The sequence below is a fragment of the Varanus komodoensis genome, unplaced genomic scaffold (assembly GCF_004798865.1).
Source record: "Varanus komodoensis strain SLA01 unplaced genomic scaffold, ASM479886v1 scaffold11, whole genome shotgun sequence".
Classification (NCBI taxonomy): domain Eukaryota; kingdom Metazoa; phylum Chordata; class Lepidosauria; order Squamata; family Varanidae; genus Varanus; species Varanus komodoensis.
The window spans coordinates 2663192-2682684 of NW_025335317.1; the positions used below are offsets into that span (position 1 = coordinate 2663192).

The window sequence follows — 19493 nt, forward strand, 5'->3', positions numbered from 1 at the left end:
CTGGGCCTGATGGCTCAATCCCACTCCTGGAAGTTCTCAAGAGCACTGCAGTGCATTTTCAGCGGGGCGCACGCCTCCTGCGAGAGGAGCATCAATGCACGAGCTCCATTCTCCTTGAGCACGCTTCTCCTTGTCACTGCAGCTCAGAGAACTGACCAGAGCACCAAAATGCAGGCGGGGGAAGGGTGCCTGATGCTTCTGCACCCTTGGAAACAGCAGGCTTTGCAGCAAGAATGGAACTTTCCAAAAGCTCACCCATGTGATGGGAGGCGTGAAAAGGAGAGCCCAAATCATTTGCCTATGTAGTGAGAATGCTTATCAAAATATCTTCTGATACCGAGAGTTATGTGGCTAGGAGGACAGAAGATTAAACTGCAGTTCACATCCATGCAAGAATCTGTTGCAATATCCATGCAAGGATATGTTGATATGTTGGCGACATGCAGGTATGTGAGGGGATGTCACATGGAGGTGGGTAGAGACCTGTTCTCCCCTGCAGAGGAAGGCAGGATGCGCCCCAACAGAGCAAAGCTCAGGGAACCAAGGTGCAATTTGGATGCCAGGAAGCATTTCCTGACGGTCAGGACCCCGAGGGTGTGGAATGGGCTTCCACGAGAGGTGGTTGAGGCCCCATCGGTGAGGGTGTTCAAAGATAGGCTGGATATGCACATGGCGGGCATGTCGTGAGCAGAGCCGGCTGGAGCCGGGGGGAGCCGGGGGGGTCGTGAGCAGAGCCGGCTGGATGGCCTGGGAGGCCCCTTCTGACTCGCTCTGTTTCTTTGTTTCTAATCAAGATATATTTATCAATGATGCAAGTCAGACGACCCAGAATAGGAACCTCAGGAAGCATCCAGGCCTTGAGTTAAATAGGAACCAGTGTAATATATTCTCAAATTTTAATGTATTTAAGCTTCCTTTGTTTTGGTTTACAAAAGGCTCATCAATCTACAGATTAGTTGTATGCTGCTGTTCTTTTCTAGTGGCCAATATGGGATCAGAAAGGGGACAGGCTTGGTTAAATTTCCCAGCTGTTCTTTACAAATATAAGCACTTGTTGAATCCACAGTATAAGGACAAAGCAACACGGGGAGCTGCCCCATTCAGAGCTACTCCGCTGGTGCACCAAGCCCAGTGTTGTCTGCACTGGTTGGCAGCAGCTTCCCAGGATTCTGTCTGAGTCTTCTGCATGCAGGTGCTTGTAGCCCCTTTGGAAGCGTGGGCTTTTTCTTGCACCATTGGCTAGCTCCTCTGTGACTAAGGCCTAAGAGGGTAAAAATGAGAAGATGGTGCTGGACATGAAGGAGAAACCTCAAAGGAAGAATGCTTCCCCTTCCAAGATGGAGCCTTCCCTGCAACCTGGTACAGTCCCAACAGCCACTGGGCCCATAAATGTCCCTGCCAAAGTGCCGCCACTTCATCTTCACTGGCCAAGCTAGTCCATATGCCCCTGGCAAGTGAGAGAGAGAGGTGTCCAACATTTTGCATAAAATCATCGGAAAGGCCTGAATATTTGAATCTTCCCACATTCGGGGCTGTAACATTTTATATGTGAAGATTAAATTTTATACCAAGGACTGCAGTTCTCCTGGCCTCACTGCGATCATTAGCCAGGACGGTAATAGAAGGGCTGCAATCTGGACACTTGACCAAATCTCTTAACTGTGTTTATAGCAGGAGTTTATTTTACGAAGTCAAAGTGGCAACACATCAACCCGGCCTGGAGGCCCTTCCCACGTCCTTCCTGGTGTCTCTCGTGGACTATAGTTTGAATGCGAGAGTCAGCCCATCCCCCATCAGGATCATGCTTATATTCACGCGTGGATCATGCAGGATCTTTTCATTCAGCTGGTGCATGCTCTGGACCACTCGGTCATCTTTCCCCGGGTTAAGTACTTTGCCAGACAGCAGAACCTGAGGGAGGGAGGGAGGGAGGGGAGATGGTCGGGAAGGAAGAGAGAGAAGAATTTGCATGTGCGACTGGCGGTTGGAGCTGGAATCTGCCCTCGCCTGCCCTGGGGCTGAGCATGCGCATCCTCTCCGAGCGTTCTCCAGCTGCACATGCGACTAATGCACGGCTGGCCCTGCGTTACTCATGGGCTCAGCCAGCGGGAAAGGAGTGCTGGTGATGTTGCAAGCATCATCGGGAAAAAAGGAGCATTCTGAAAGCCTCTTCTTCCAACCTCCCAGAGAAACTTTAACACGTTAAGGCAATGATGGAGGCAGTGAAAGCAGGCTGGGCTGGGGAGCAGCTTGTCCCACGGAACAGCACTGGCCCGGCCAAAGCCCTCTCTCTGACCCCACCGCCTCAGGCTCTGCCAGCCCCGGCTGGCCAGCAGCTCAGGTCACGAGTGCTTCCTCCACTTCGGGCTGCCGGGGTACCACTGCCGTTACAGGGAATGGGCTGCACAGGGCTCCAGGCCAGATCTGAGGGTGGAGCACCCAGCATCCCCGTACTTTTGGGTGAAAATAGGTGGACAGCCACTCAGAGTTGGAGCTAACTCTCGGTCTCCTCTCACCACAATTCTTACTCTGCCACAAGGGAAGCTTTTCCAAGCCACACTTTAAAGTTGGATGTTCTGGATACAGACCCGGGATCTACAGGGCACTGCTTTGTCATTGACCCACGGTTCAGAGGCACCCTGGAACAGGAAGGCCACGCTGCAGAAGGGAAGGAAGGGTTTTCTCCCATGGGGTGGGAGAGCTGCACAAGGATCCTGTCTCACTGCTGAACCGCACACGGACACGACGGTCCAAGCACACAATGCAGAGGGGAAATTAATATAGTTCCTGCACAACAAAGGGAGAGCAAGTCCTTGTGATTTCACACCGACCGTTAAAGGAAGAACTACGGAAGCTGGGCTCACCTCACGGGGCCTGCTGGTGGATCTGAAGGGGTTTATCCCACTCTTACTATGGGGCAAGAGTGGGTACCTTGGCATGAGCCTTCCCTTGTGAGGTAAACTCTACTGGCTTTGCAGCTTGGCGTCCCGGACCCAACCTACATGAAATGCAGCTCACCAGAGTGCTGTGTTTGTTTTATCCGAAGCATTAAAGGCCTTCACTGAATGGAGGGCACCAGTACTGGTGCAACTATTTACGTCCAGCTGAACAGAAGAAGGCAATGCTGATCTCCATATACAAAGGATGGAGAGAAGACTCCACTCTGTGTTTGCTTGATATGCCTGGGAATGTATATCCTTGGCATCTCCTAATTAGTTCGGAAGACCGGGTAGCATCTGATGTATTGCTGTAGGAACAGGCTGCCTTTTAAGCCTCCAGGTGCATAATTGATCACGGGTTCCCTCCATGCTATTTTACATAAAAGCAGACTGCAAACTCCACTCAGACTCAGTATGTAGCCTGTATTGATCTTAGTTCTGCATTTGATACCCCACCATGAGATCGGCTTTGGAAAAAGCTTGAGGAGATGCAAAGAGATAACCATCTCTTAGCATGTGAAGCATCTTTGTATACTAATACCTCATTTAAAACTAGGGCTGGTGTCCATGGGAAACTTTCCAATTCTCTCAGAACCACAAAATGCCTGCCAAGGATGTATCTTGGCACTGCTGCTTTTTAACTGAGATATAAATAATGGAGTTTTGCAGCTATTTGGAGCTCAGTATTTCCCACCCCAAATAGGTGAAAATAATTCCACTCCTTTATATCTAGATGACAGAGAATTGCTCCTTTTAAGGCAGATTTTGGGTCACTGTAAAAATGAAGACTTGCAACCAAACTGCTTGTTTTCCAGAAAAGGCCTTGTAAACATCTTTGTAAGATGGCTAGGAGAGAAATGGAACAACGATGAGCCTTTTTGCTACCTGGAGGTGATATTTCCACAATCGGGAAGCGGGACACAGCACACACCCTTTCAAAAGGAGAAATTAGCTCCGGGAATTTTACATTTTCATAGAACTAGAGGTTAACACCCTAATGGCTCCAGTGCCAGAACTGTGTAATAGGAAACTACTCCCACAGCTTCTCTACAGGACTACAGCAGGGGCTGCTGGGAATGGATGAACTGGAAAAATGTTCTTATAACCACCCCTTTTGTGCCTTCCGTCAGCCCCTGTGGATCGAGGGTGAGGGTTAGGCATGCTGCATGCAGCGGCATACAGTGCCCTGCAGAACGATTTGTTCCCCTTTGTCTTTTCCATTTTGTTAAGTTACAACCTGGGCCTGAAAGGGATTTCACTGGCATTGCTGCCACTTGATGTGCACAAGAGACTCAGTGCTGAGAAAGCACGGAATGCATTCCGATATTTCCGATATATTTTTTTCCGATACAGCCTGCCTTTTTCCTACAAAGGGCTCAAGGCAGCTTACATCTGCTCCTCCATCTTATCCCCACAACAACAACCCTGTGAGGTGGGTTGGGCTGAGAGTCTGTGACTGGCCCAGAGTCACCCAGTGGGCTCCAGGGCTGAGCGGGGACCAGAACCCAGATCCTCTGAGTCCCAGTCCCATGCTCTTACCCACTGCACCACACTGGCTCTCGGTCCCACAAACGTTCAGTGCATAAAATTAAACTTGTTCAGGGCAAGGGTGCTCCCAGGGCAGTGGCTGCCAAGGGCATTTCCATGAGGCCTTGATTTGTGGGGGTGAATACCTGCTTGGCCTGGAAATGCCACTGACCCTTTCTGTTCACTTCTGTGGTACTCACGTTGTCCAGCGCGATTATTCCCCCTTTCCTTATGAGCTGTAAACACTTCTCATAGTAGTCGTTGTAGCTCTCTTTGTCAGCATCAATGAAAGCAAAATCATACGTTCCAGCTTCGCCGTTTGCCAGCAGTTCATCTAGGCATGCAAACAGTTCTCTTTAGAAACCTGCTGCTAAGGTTCCCCGCACCCGTTGAACCAGGCTGGGCTCTTTTGGGGAGGAAATAAGCCAGTCCAGTTATCGACACATGCCGCTCCGACACGAGACCCGTTTGGAAACCCTGTGTGTGCAGGGAAAATCAGATGCACCCCAGGCTTCCCCTGAGGGTAGGGAGAGCGGGAAGCAAGACCGCCACTGTGCCTGGCTGGATTCAGTGCAACGCTTTGCCCGCTCAGGGCTGTGGATTGCTCGGGGAACGGCAGCAGTTCTCAGCCGGCTGCTTCGATGCAGGGTCCATGCGGCAGCAGACCCGGAAAAAAGCCAGCAAGTTTCCACTCGCCCGTAGGCGTCCAGGGCCGCCTTTGCCGCATTAATCCACCTTAAGCTGCTTCGTTTGATAGAGAAGCAGAGACTGCTTACTCAAAATAAACAGAACGCAAGCGGATTGCTGTAAGTAACCACTCAATATCGTTTGGAGGAGTCAAGCAGTGACTCTATTTCTTCTGTCCAGTCTTGGAAACTCTGGGAAATGCCGAGCAATCTAAACAAGGGTGCACGAGGGGCAGGGGTTCATGCATGGCACAGCGATGGCATGTTGCACCACACTCCGTGATGAGTTTTCAGTAGGTGTCTCGAGTTTTCCAGGTCTCAGTCCCACCCCAGGGAAGTCACGCTTTAACCAAAGTGAAGTCCTGAAATTGTTCTGCTTAACAAAGATTCAAAGGTAGCTAAATATTTCAATCCACTTAGCAAACTATCTCAGTGACTTTCACTAATATCGCACAGTGGATGTTTTTATCGCATGCAGGGTTCAGAGAAAGCAGAAGGATGGGGGTCTTTCCACAAAGGTCTGATGGAACAGTCACCCCTCCCCACTTTTCAGCTCACCGCTGAGCGGAGGAGCTGCTTCACTGTCATTTCTGCTTGGCTTCCATGGGGCTCCAGTGAGCCGTGATATTTCTCTTCTGTAACATTTCTGGACATTTACTCACCTAGTGTTTGGAGGGCTGGTTTAATTCTTAGGTCAATTTTATGCTCCACTCCTGCCTGAAATGAAAGAAACCATTAATCCTCCTGAAAGCACCTTAAAGGTGAAATGGCTTTTTTTTTTGGAGGTGAGAGGCTTGGCAAAACATTGCCTTTGCATTTTGAATCCCTCCATCATTTCTAGCATCCAGATATTAGTTGGTTAAGTTTAAGAGGACTTCACAGCCTTGACCCTGAGTACCACAAAGATACCAAAAAGACAGCTTGTAGTTTCTGGAGCCCTGAACCACCATCTGCAAAAGTTGTGAGCCCACGGAAAGCTCTGACACCAGATATGCGGCCACTGTGGAACCAACTCCGTGTTCTTCATCGTGGCCTCTGTGCATCACACATATGGGTGCTGCACCTGCGCAGTGCCTGTAGCTGGGAAGATTTGAAAGCTTAATGGTTTTTTGCGGGAACGCCATGCCCCGCCCCACTGCAGTATAAGAAGGCAGAGTGCCTGCCATTTTCCCAGTCTTCTTGCAACCGCCGGTCGCTGTGCCTCGAGCCTTTTGTCTCTCAGTTCGTAGCTATATTGTGTATCTTGATCCCCTTTGAACCATTGCTCTCTGTTCTCTTAGCTTTCTTGTTAAGATTTCCAAGTTATTCATCCCTCCCCATCAGAAGTTTTCTTCACATCCCCTCTTTTTACCCTCCTCCACCCCAAAAGTGTATTCTCTTCTTACATTTCTCATCTTCGCTATCTTCTCTTTTTCAATCTCGATGGCTCAGTGTGTGGCTTTTTGCAAGTGTTCTCAGTGCAGGACCAAGATGTCCCGCACTGATCCGCACGACCTGTACCTTCTTTGCCTCAGAGAAGGTCACAGGACCGGTAAGTGCGGCCATTACCAGGCCGTCACCAAGCAGGCGTGAACTGCCTGCACAAGCTTCTCTGGGCCCAGGCCTCGGTCACATCTGATCAACTGGTGGCCCAATCCGCTGCGCAGCCCTCCTCTTTGGCTGCCCCTCCGCCCCACCCATCAGCTGATTGTGCTACTCTGCTGGAGGGCAAACCTTCTCTAAGTCTCATCACAAACAAAAGGAGAAGAGGAAGCACAGTGGATCCGACCAGTCCTTGGGCCATAAGAAGGACAAGGCGGACAAGATGTCTCACGAGACCAACAAGGCCGATCAGCCCTGTCACCGTGATTCAGGATTGTCTGCCCCATCGGTCCCGATGGCTGCTTCAGTACTGGCACCAACCAGACCAGTTCTCCAACTGGCAATGCAGGTGACCCTGCCAGAGTCCCCATGATGGGTCGCTCCTTCCATTTTGGTCTTGCCAGAACATCAGGAGGCAGCCATACTGGGACCAATTTCCTTTTTTTTATAATAAAGATTTTTATTAAGATTTTAAACTAAAAACTAAAAAACATCAATCATCAAATACATCAGATGTACTGGGTCAGCCCCCTATAACATATCTTTTTAACATTCTATAATCATATTCAAATTGATTTATAAAAATTTAAAGACATCTTTACATCTAAGCCAAGTCCCGTTTCTCCAGCCAATCATAAAAAAGGTCCCAAGTTTGGTAGAAGTCAGTATCTTCTTTCTCCTTCAGTAATAGAGTCAAACTGTCCATTTCTGCACAGTCCAGAATCTTTTTTAAAATCAGTTCCTCAGTGGGTAGTTCCTCACTCTTCCAGTATTGAGCAAGCGCAATCCTCGCCGCTGTGGGATCAATTTCCGACAGAGAGATCCGGGACGCTCCACAGATGGCTCCTTTGATGGCATGCTCACGTACCCTGCAGCCGTCACCTGAGGCTTCCCTGAGGGCCCCACCTCAGCAGGTGTGGTACCAGCAGCCTGTTACCATCTCTCCCTCCGGAGAATGAGTGCAAGTGCCGCATGGATCTCCCCATCATGAACCATGGGACGGCGATGCACCATACGGGTATTATACATCGGTGCACCAGCGTACACTGTCTCCGATCCCGAGGGATGCTCCACTGAAGTCTGCGGCAGTTCAGACCAGGCGCCCTTCCTCGCCGGCCAGCTCCTTCTCCAGTCCTCCACTCCATGATGATTCGGAATCAGATGTAGCGTCCACCTCACCGGATGCGGTGATCACCACACAGGGTCCCAGCTCACCCGAGGAGTCGCATTCAACGACTGGAGAACCGATGGAAAGATTGGCTAGGTCACTAGAGTTCGAAGCCCAGCACCGCTTCGATCCCAGTACCGATAAGTTCTATAACATCGTGAAGAGAGAAAAATCCGCCACCTTCATTCTGCCACTCATCATGACGCTCCGTCAGGCGATGATGGAACCGTGGAACTTCCCCAGCCAGCCGCAGCCGACTTCACGACGTTACGAATCCATGTATCGATTTTGTGAACAGGGCATCCCATTCCTCCTGCGTCACCCAAGGCCGAACTCGATCACCATGGCGTCGTCCCAGGGTCGCGAGTCAAGAGAACACACTGCTCCTTGTGATGAGGAAGGGCGGAAGATCGACACGATGGCCCACCATATTGACGCCGCCTCAGGTCTCGGGCTCCGGATCTCCAATTACGAGGCGATGCTGGCTCGCTGCCAGTATTCCCTTATGCAAAAACTGGAGAATATGACAGCGTCGCTCCCAGAGCAACAGAGGGACCTGGCTCGTGTCTTCACCAAGGAGGCGATGCAGGTGGCGATTCAACAGCTCTCTACGGCGAGACATCATGTCGATTGCGACTCGAGGGCCCTCTTGGGTGCTGTAGCCCTTTGTCGCCATGCCTGGCTCTGGAACTGCAATTTTCTGGGTGAGACCAAGCGCCGCACAGAGAACATGCCCGTTGATGGCTCAGGGCTGTTCAGTGCCAGGACGGACCACAAGCTCAAGACTATCCACGAATCCCACGTGACAGCTCAGCGTATGGAAGTCCCCAGCCAATCCAGACATCAATGGTCTTGGTACCGTCCCTCCTACTGATATCAACCTACCTGCAGTTCTCTGGCCGGCAGCAGTTTCAGCCTCGCCAGCAGCACCGAAAACAACCAGCGCAGTGCTATCAGCAGAGCCGTTGCTGCCCGGATTCTGATAAGCGCCAGTGCTGATGGGCTGAGTGAACCTTTTCTCCTCTCCTGAACCTCCCCTTCCCTCTTTCTTTTGCAGATCGACTGCAAAGTCGACTCCCCATTTGGGAGTCCATCACATCTGATCAGTGGGTTCTATCCATCATGGAGCACGGATATAGAATCGAGTTTGATACCGTACCCCAATTGGGACCGATCCAATATACATCTCTGTCATCGGTTCTCAAAGACGAGGTTCAAGAAGTTCTTTGTAAGGGAGCGATTCGACAACTCTCATGCTCCGAGAGGTTACACAGTTTCTACTCGAGATATTTTACGGTCCCAAAATGGAACAATGGTCTTCGCCTGATATTGGACTTACGTGGCATCAGCAGGTTTAGCAAAACTAAGAAGTTCTGGATGACCACGCTGCAAAACATCCTTCCGTTGCTCAGGAGAGAGGATTGGTTTGCTTCCTTGGATTTAAAGGATGCTTATTTCCATGTTAGCATCTACCCATCTCACAGGTGACTTCTTTGGTTTACGGTTCCAACCTGTTTGAATACATTTTACCACTCGGACTGGCTACTGCTCCATGGGTCTTCACCAAATGCATGGCCCCGGTGAGTGCACGCCTTCGGCTTCAGGGAATTCAAGTATGCCCTTACCTTGACGACTGGTTGATCGTCTCCTCATCTAGAGAAGGCCTTCGATCGTCAGTCCGGACTACATGCACCCTCTTAGATGATTTGGAACTATGTATTGATTACAAAAAATTGTGCCTTGTTCCTTCACAGGTCATCGATTTTATCGGAGCCCGTCTCGATTCCACGACTGCGAGAGCCTTCCTTCCTCAAGGATGACAAGAGAAGCTTTGTGCATCCATCTGTTGACTCCACATGGACAGAACTGTTCCAGCACTGTGTATACAAAAGCTCCTTGGACACATGGCTTCCACGGTCCCCGTGGTCCCATATGCCAGACTACGGATGAGGCCCCTCCAACTCTGGTTCAACAGCCTGTTCCAACCACAACGAGATTCACCGCACTGGCCTCTTCGTCTCCCAGTCTCCGTTCTCCAGACCCTGTCATGGTGGACTATACAAAGCAATCTGTCTGTGGGGATCCTGTTCCGCCCACCTCACGCAGCACTGACTCTGTTCAGCGATGCCTCCCTCACGGGCTGGGGAACTCTATGTGCCAGCCTTCACCCTCAGGGCACCTGGAACGACCATGAGGCTGCCAGACACATCAACTACCTGGAGCGCCTGGCAGTCTTCAAAGCCCTTCGGTCATTCAAGAATACTCTTCAGGGCCAAGTCACTCCGGTGGCCTCCAGCAACATTGTGACTGTTATCAACAAACAGGGCGGAACGAAGTCTGCCTCCCCAGCCCATCTAATGATGAGACTGTGGGACTGGGGCATCCCGAGGGAAATCACCCTCCTCGCCACTTACCCAGCCGGTACCGACAATGAGGAGGCAGACGCCCTCAGCAGACAGATGCCGATGACCCACAAATGGGAGTGGGATCACCTTTTTCAGGCTTGGGGCCCTCCAGACATAGACCTATTTGCCACCCGCACGAACGTGGTCCGCAAAGCCAACTGTTCCTGAGCGGGTATCGGTCCCGGCTTGACAGACGAACACGTTCTTTTACGCGTTCCCCCCGATACCGCTCATCACGAGGACTCTCGCCAAGATCACCCTCGACGAGGCTCGGGGAATTCTCGTCATTCCCTGGTGGCCTCACCAACCCTGGTTTCCTACTGTTCTCCGTCTGTCGGACAACACCTTTCAGCGACTGCCCCTCACACCTCACCTCATAACTCAACAGAACGGGGCAGTACGACACCCGAGGGCTGTGACCAAGTCACAGAAACAGAGCGGAGAAGTGGCGCTGCGTGTCCCAAGGCCTGGCCACGGCAACCCCTGTGGCACCAAAACCTGCCCCACCATTGCAGCAGCTGTTCTGAGGACAGGAGGGGAGGGGGGAATACACTGTACAAGATACAACGTTGTTGTTGTTCAGTCACAAAGTCGTGTCCGACCCATTGCAACCCCATGGACAACATTCCTTCAGGCTCTCCTGTCCTCCACCATCCCTGAGTACACCCAGCCCCACACCCACCTCTCCAGTGACCCCATCCAGCCACCTCAACTGCTGCTGTCCACAACGTAATTTAATTTATTTAAACATTTTGAAGACCATCCCTTTACTGAAGCCTCGGGATGGTTTAACAATACAAAATGTAAAATAAAAAATAAAAAAATAAAACACAGCATCCTAATGTTTAGCTAATAATAAAACCCCAATTAAAACAGTCATTTCTTAAAACATTGGGAAAATAAAAAGGTTTTGGCCTGGTACCAAAAAGAATAAAGTTACGGCGCCAGGCGAACCTCTCTGGGGAGCGCATTCCACAATTGCGGTGCCACTGCAGAGAAGGCCCTTCTCACATGTTGTGCTCCAAATGCTTGGAAAACGAGCATGATCCTGCAAAAATCAAGCAGGCCAGACCTCTGTGGGGTTCAGCAGAAGGATTAAAACACCTACTGCTTTCTCTTCCATTAAAGTCAACGGGACTTTACGAACGCCATCCAATCTGGCTGCTGGGGACCCTCCCGACTTGGCCGACCAGCAGCATCCAGTGGGGGGGCAGAAGACTTCTAGAGGTTTTTGTCCTCCTTGCGAGGACAGGCTGAGGTGCCGCTGGGATTCTTCAGAGGAAGGCAGTGCCGTGCCCCTTGCTCCCCGGTATGCCCTGCCCCGCCCCAGCTCCGAAGTGCTCCAGCGAAGTCCGGCCAGCACTCAACGAACCACACCGGCTGCAACAGTGAGGGAGGGCTCTCAGAGGCTGGACGCCTAGCTCCAACCTCAGAGCGCTTTTCCAGGGCCAGAGCTGGGATGCCGACCCTCCGAATGCCTGTTGGGCAATGTTGGGAGGCCGCTGGACTGGGACTCAAAGCGCTTACTGCTGGCAGGGAGCCGTCCAGTACAACTGGCGTGCCGCGGAAGCATTGCCTTGAGGCCTGCGAAAACACACGTCGCAGCTGCCGAAAGCCACGCGTGTGGCCCAACAGAGTGCAAGAGCCCAGCTCTTGTGGTTGATCAAAGTGCGGTCAGAGACGCTGGAGGGGAAAGGCGCTCCAGGATATTGGAAACTTGGATGCCACTGGTGGCATCAGGAGCAGTTGCTCCCATGGCTCAATTCTGGGGACTGGAACTTGATTCCCCCAGTAGCGTTTTGAGTGGGGGTTTCTCTCACTGTTGTCCAGAGGGGCAACAGCTTAAGCAGCTCCACCTTTCAAAACTGGCTTCTGCTCCCCTGCAACTATTTTGAAGCTAAGACCCAAACCGGCCAAGTTGCCAGGAAATGCAAAGAACAGATCATATGTGAGATCCAGTGCAGTTCCCAGGAGCGCTGGGTTACCTCTTTCCACACCGGCTTTCCCATATTGGCAGAGTCTTCATTTATATCACAGGCGACGACTTTGCCTCCCTCTGGTATGATGAGAGCCATGTTCAACGTGTTGTACCCAGTAAAAACACCTGTGAAAGACCAAAATCACAAGAGACAGTTCAGTTTGGGTCTGACTTCAGCAACAAAGAGATCTGTAGCAATTTGGAACTCATCCTTATTTCTTAGATTCGTTTGAATGCCGCCCGTTAGCATTGTGCTCTCTGGTCAAGGAACACCTAATTTCAGTGAATGAGTTCAAATCTCCAGGGCCTGATGAGCTGCATCCTACAGGAACTGGCAGAAAAAAATGCTTAGAGTGCCTGTCTATTGCCTTTGAGAAATCACGGAGGGCAGCAGGAGTGCCGGAGGACCGGAGGAGGGCTAATGCTGCCCCTCTCTTCCCAAAGGGCAAAAAGGAAGATTCTGGGGACTGCAGACCAGCCAGCCTGACATCCATCCCTGGGAAAATAATGGAGCAGGTAATAAAGAAGTGAGTCTGCAAGCGCCTTGAAGCCTACAGCATAATTACTAGAAACCAGCACGGATTTCGGAAGAACAAGCCAGGCCTCATTTTTTGATCAGGCAACCTCCTTCCTTGCCTTGCTTTGTCAGTAATGCAGATCCAGAGGCAGTGGCAGAAAGACTGCGGACACCATCCTGGAGGGGCACCCACCACAGCTGGATTTCTCTTCCAGACTCCTAAAACTGATTCCCCTGAACCATCCAGAACCCAGCCATTATTATGCAAATAAGGCATTCATGTGGGAGGGATAATGTTAATAGGAATCTGGGGTGCCTTTCAAGAGCGTGCCAACAGCAACCCAGAGGCAGCTCCATTCTAGAGGACTTTTCGTCACCTGTTTGTTTGCTAAATTAAAACCAGAAGAAAAATTTGGCGTGTAGGAACTGCAAACCCAGAGGGATCTTAATTTGAAGTTTGGACAGGGCGTTTTCTCTCCCCTTTGAGTATTATTGCTGGCATCTCTGCAGGACATAAATCATGCATTTGGACGACAGAGTGAGACGGTGGGCAAGTTCTGGTGGCTGGCAGCCTGGGGCCGTTCTCCCCAGGGGCCACGCCAGTGTCTCAAGCTGGCTGCCGGCACACGCCTAGAGACCTGAGCTGCAGCTGCCGTGCAAGTCATGTTTTCACAAACACAGTTTTGCCTCAGTTTTGCTTCCTTCTCACTTAGCCCCACCGTGCCCTTTCCATATTAGCTTAGCACGGTACAGTCCCTCCCAGATTATGCCCTTCTGTGCAATTCTTTGGTGCTCACCAATGTACAGTATTTACCCTTTGATTTGTGCTGAGAGATCTACTTGCAGCCATGCACCCATTGCAGGCACTCAGCTACCCCGGGAAACCAGCCAAAGATGCTTCAGCAGTGGCTGCCACGGGATTCAGGGGCTCCTCTTTGAAAATAAGTGTCTCAGAAGCGGTTGGCCAGAGGTCACAACCTGCTTAGTCCCAGATGCTCAGCGCCCTGTCCCCAGCCAGCTCAGCCTTGTGTGATTGTCCAGAAGTGACAGAAAGAAGCAGACTTAGACTTTGGAAGTGAGAGTTCAAAGGTGAGTCACAGAGGTAACTTATTAACTTAGACATTATTTAAATATTTTGCAGTATTTGTTTTTCTATATTAATTTTCAGGGTTAGGTCCAGATTTATGCAACTGGAGGAAGAGGATTCTCCCCACCTCACCCCAAGCAACCACAGCCCCTAGGAGCCCCTCCCCCACCCCAAATCCTGTGCAGAGGAACCCCGGTGAAAAGGGTGCAGGGGGAGAGAATCCCCCTAAATGGGGAAGGCACCTTCCTGCCAGTGGATCCAGAAGGTGGATTCTGAATCCAACCTGCAGCATGTAAAGGAGGAAAGGGTAAAGATGGTTAAAATGCTGCCAAACACTTGTACAAAGAAGCAGGGGCGGGAAAGTGATGGGAGGTGGCCTTGGATACCAATTCCAGATGGGATGGAGAAGCCTTCCCACATGATTAGCAAACAGAGGGCACCCAACCCACAGATTCTGCAGCCGATTATGGTCCGAGGACGCAAATATTCCCTAAAGCATATTTGCACAGAGACTTGGCTGACACGACACGACAACTGACCATGGGTGACTTGCTGTGTTGTGTGAACCCAGGATGGCTGATTTTACATGAACGAGCCATCCTGGGAAAGCATGGCTTGTTTGGGAGCTGCTGATACCCATGGGCCTTGTTGTGTCTGAACCCAAGAGATGTTATCCTGGCTTGCTGGGAAAGGATGGAGAACTGGCCAGCCAGAGGCATGCAGGGTCTCACCCATGCTGCCGCCAGCTACCCTCGTCCCATTTCAGCTGGCAGCTCCATGGGCGTGTTTGCGGGTTCCCCTTTCGTGCTCCTGGTTTGGCATGCCATTTGTGTATGTTTCCTCGTCCCACTCATTGCTCCACAACCCATGCCAAGAAGCGACATCGGACGACACCAGGACATGGCCGCAGAAGCCCCAGCAGGGGCAGGAGAGGAGGCACGCCGGCAGCAGCTGCTCTTCCTTTGGGAGAGGGGCTGCTTACTGTATGACAACGTGAAGCAGCCTGTCCATTAAAAATGTGCTTGTGGGCTAGCAACATCGGCATGGCAGAGGAAGGAGGATGCTTGGCCAAGCCGAACAGAAGCAATTCTGCAGAACAGCGAGACTCCCTGGAGAAAAGAGCTGCTGAACAGGTTACCGCCTTCATAAGGGCTTGTAAGATTAATTGCACTGGGCAAACTTATGGATTTTTATTTATTTCATTCTATTCCTATGCTGCCCCAGAACTCGAGGGTTCTCTGGGTGGCCGACCCAATGAGTGGTGCAAGGCGACACATTTTCGCTTGGAAGCCGGCAATGCCAGGGGACCGATCACAGAAAAGGGGAGGATGCAGGGGCCAGTGAGGGGTCTGGGGCTGGATGCGCGCCAGAGGCAGTGGGAGGGCCGAGTAGCAGAGCAAGCCGCAGCAAGCCCACCCCTCTCTCTGCATTGCCCAGTGAGCGACCAGCCCATGAAGGCACGGCATGACGTCAGAACGCCCCCAGTCTCACTTACCGACTTCTATTACTTTCTTTGCCCGGATGAGCCTCGCCAGGTGTGCCATAAGCTGAGCTTCATCAATGCTCACCATCATCCTGCTAGCAGGATGGCCTGACGTGATCTGGAAGAGAAAGCCAAGTTGCACTCAGCCGCCCGCACCCAGATAGGCAGCCCCTGAAGTCTCTCCACGGTGCTGGTGATTCTGCAACCACACGGCCTGCTCCGGAGCCAGGTTCAGGCTGGTCGACGGTCCAACGAAGGCTTTGATTGAGCCTCGGCCGCCCTTGGTGCCCGACCACAGAAAGCAAGGAGCTGGATGCCTTCCGGCCCCCTCAGCCAGCGGGCCTTGGCCTCCTTTGAACAAGCTACGCGTCTCAAAAGGTTGGCTTGGCATTACTTTTTGGAATGCCCCCTTTTTACTGTAGTTTGTTTTCAGGCAGGATTCCACCCCCTGCAATTTGTTTTTATTGCTTGATATTTATGGAATTTTATGGCTTCATTGCTCCATAGCCTTGGGTAAAAAGGGGGCAATAAATGATTTAAATAATGAATTTCACGGGAGTTCAAAATCGTTAGTCAAGCCAGAGCCAAGCTGCCTCTTGGCTGTAAAACAGGTTAAGCCACAGTGATGGGGCAAGCAGGAGGGTGAGGAAACAGAGTTGATGGCATTCTGGGATACCGGTTCTTCTCTCAGGTATGGGAGCCACACGCTCCCCTTAGACGGAGCAGATGAAATTTATTTTTTGAGGCATCCGAACTGCCAAAGAGGGTTCTAAGCAGACACACATAAGAGTCCAAGGAAGCCCCAGTGACAAGGGTACTGACCAGTCTCAGCTTCTTCAGAGCCGGGTGCTCTCGTAAGGAGTGATCCAGGACATACTGCTGCAATGGAGAGTTTTTCCCAGGACCTCTTGAACTTTTGGGAGTGCCAAAAGCTGGCTGGGAACACAATCTTCTGCCTTGCAAAAGAGAAATCAGGAAGGCCATGAGGCAAAATAGCAGCATCTCCAGCTGAACGCAGTCTGAGTGGCAACATGGTGCTCCAGGGCTCCGGCACTCTTTTTTTTTTTAAATATATTTTATTAACATTTTAAACTAACACTAAAAAACATCAAAACATGGCAAACATTGGATTTACTGGGTCAGCCTCCTACTACATATTTTTTAACATTCTAAAGTCAAATTTCAAATCAATTTATCATAGTTTGAAAAACATCTCTAAATTTACGCCAGGTCCCGTTTCTCCAGCCAATTATAGAAAGAGTCCCAAGTTCGATAGAAATCAGTATCCTCTTTCTCCTTCAACGATAAAGTCAGTCTATCCATTTCTGCACAGTCCAAGATCTTTCTTACAATCAATCCATCGGTGGGCAGCTCCTCACTTTTCCAACATTGAGCAAATGCAATCCTCCAGGGCTCCGGCACTCTTGCTGGGACTGGCTAAGCTGGAAACCCCGGGCAGTGCTTCAGCACTATTGGGAAACTCGGGGGCCCTGCCCCGGGCTCTGCTCAGCCCTGGAGAAAACCTCTTCAGCTCTTGCTGCCGAACTGCACACGCCATGGTGCAATCGCACTTCTGCTTGCACGGCTGGCACGAACCCCAAAGAGGAGCAGGGCAGGAAGAGAAAAGATGAGGATCTTGCTGAAAGGAGGTCATAAATTGCTCTATGCCCTGAGTTTCGCCCAGAAAGAACTTGGATAACTTGGCCTTCTCAGCTAGGTCTTGTGCTTGTCCCATTTAGCCTCTAGGGGGAGCCCTTTCGGATCTGCTCCTGACCCCTGCAGGGTCTCGGGGAAGTAGGAAAGTGAAACCTTCTTTTTAAAGGGGAGCTGAATTCAATAGCTGCCTGTCAAAACTCGGAGTCTCTTTAAACTGGGAATTGTGAGGGTGATCTTGAGATTTGGACTGGGATGTTCTCAGAGGTATGACTCATGAGAAGTCCCCCCAATTCCCACTCGAAGCCCTCATTTTAATGGGACTCCCAAGTTTTGACAGGCAGCAGTTCTCATAAGATGAGGGTTGAACGGCAAAGAGGAGGGTCCCCAGTCTGAGCACGGGATCCTTTGGAGAGGCCGGGGCTTTCCCACCCATTGGCACTTCGGCAAATTAGCACTGATGGAATGAAGTTTCTTCAAAGTTAGTACTCTGCGCACTCTGGCGCACACACGCGCATTCAGAAGCGCCGGGCAGCCCTTCGAGGGACCTTTGGCCAAGCAGCTCGCGGTTGCCCAGGTGGAATGGGCAGAATTCCCTCCTTAAGGTTTCAGGTGGCAAAAGAGTGAGGAGCAAAACCTGCTCAGCAGCGCAGCAGCCTCGCGCCGGGCCTCCTTCCTCCGGTCTCCCGCGGGTTCTGCCCGGAGGGAAGGCGCCGCAGCGCTCGTGCGGGTCGCCCGGCCGCCCGATCCCTTCCCCAGCGGGCAGCCCACCCCTCCGGCGCTTGCCCCGCGGCGGGTGGCTCCCGGCCCGCGCCTGAGCGCAGGTACGGCGGGAGGAAGCGCCCGCGCTCCCGAAGCGCGGGCTGCTCCCAGCCGAGGGAGGCGCCTCCGTCTGGCTCCGGGGGCGGCGCGCCCAGGGCAGCCCCCGCCGGCGGGGCGTCCGGGGCCTCTTCTCCCCGCAGCGCTCGGCCTCGGCCAGGCAGCGTCCCGGCGCAGGGGCCCAGCGCCAGCGCCCCCGCGGGCCGCCTGGAAGAGGCAGGGGCGCCTCTCCAAAGCGCAGGCGCCCGCTCTCCGCGCTGCGACGGCCGCGCCCGCCCCTCCTGGCGTTGCTCCCCGCCGGGCGCGCAGCCCGGAGTGGAAGCGCCGCGCCGCGCCGCGCCGGCGGGCGCCCCTCTCGCCCCAGCAGCGGGCGAGCCTCACCTGCCAGGAAGCCGACGGCGGCCGCCGCGCCCAGCGCCACTGCGCCCAGCGCGGCTTCTCTGGAGACCCCGAAGAGAGGCATCCTGCGCGGGGAGGCGGAGGGAGGCAGGCGGGCGGGCGGGCGGACGGGCAGCGAGGGAGGGAGGGAGGGAGGGGAGGGCGGCGGGGAGGAGCGGCCCGCCCCGCCCAGGAAGCGGCGGCGCTCGGCTCGGCTCGGCTCGGCTTGCAGCGCGGCGCGCCGCGGACCTTCCAGCCGCCCGGGCGTCGCGCGCAGTTCCTCCGGGCCCGCGGCGGCGCTGCCGGTGGGGCGAGGGCGACCCCTGCCGGTCGGGACTCCGCGCAGCGCGCCAGCCGCCCGGGCGCCGCGGGGTTCGCTCCGGGCAGAGCAGCCCGGGCGGGACCCTGCAGCGAAGCCCCGGACGCCGCCAGCGGGCTGGGGGGGGGGGGCGAGGCTTTTGCGCGGGGCGCAGAGGAGCGCCCCTTGTCTTGGATCTCCGCTGGACAAGTCCTGGCGGGGGCGCCCGTGCTGCGCGGAGGCTGCCCGGCTTCTGGCGCCGCGCGAAGGACGGGCCCCGGAGCCAAGGCGGCCCCGCGCAACGCCCGCGCGTCGAGGAGGCGCTGATGGGCGCCGGGCCCCTGCGCCCAGGGCGGTTCCGGGGCGGCCGGGCCGGGCGGGGATCGGAGGCGGGCTGCGGAGAGGCGCTGGCGCACGCGCTGCCGGGCCGGCCTCGCCGCTTCGTGTAGAGGTTGGCTGCGTGGCCCGTCGCCTTTACCTGCAGCTCCGCGGAAGCGCGAAGACAGGCAAGCTGCGCTCCCGCGGAGTCTTCCTGCAAGACCGTGAGGGCCCTGGTGGGCCTCCGGGCGACCCTCTCTGGGCCTGGGACGAGCTGCCCAATGCCCCGAGCGCGAGGCATGACTCCCGAAGCCAGCCACTGCGTTCTGCTCCTGCAGTAGCTTCTGCAGCTTTTAAATGACAGCCACACATGCCGTGAATTGCATGACTCCACTGAGCAGATTGCATTATCCCAGCTTGCATCATGGCAACCAGGTCCACAAGTTGTAATACCTAGCAGTGCATAGCCGGTTAGATTTAGACGTCAGATCCACCACCTGGGTGACAATACCCGCTTGGCCTGCAGGGCAGTTGTGAGGGCGCATCCCTTTGAACGCACCAGCTAAGCCAGTGCTGTCCTAGCTCCCAGGGCAGAAGGGACGCAATTTTGCCCTCCCCACCATGGGCTGGCAAAGGCCACGCTTTGCTTCCTCCTG

At 53.4% G+C, this 19493-nt stretch overlaps 1 protein-coding gene across 1 annotated transcript; it reads right to left on the reverse strand.

Moving 5' to 3' along the window:
* Positions 1-1660: 1660 nt before the first annotated feature.
* On the reverse strand, positions 1661-18356 carry COMTD1 (catechol-O-methyltransferase domain containing 1). Its single transcript, XM_044420259.1, has 7 exons — positions 18225-18356; positions 16194-16327; positions 15384-15489; positions 12292-12410; positions 5815-5869; positions 4667-4800; positions 1661-1911 (listed from the first exon to the last, which is right to left on the reverse strand). The coding sequence occupies exons 1-7, from the start codon at positions 18304-18306 to the stop codon at positions 1759-1761; spliced, it is 783 nt and encodes a 260-aa protein (XP_044276194.1). The 5' UTR covers positions 18307-18356; the 3' UTR covers positions 1661-1758.
* Between the last annotated feature and the right edge of the window lie 1137 nt (positions 18357-19493).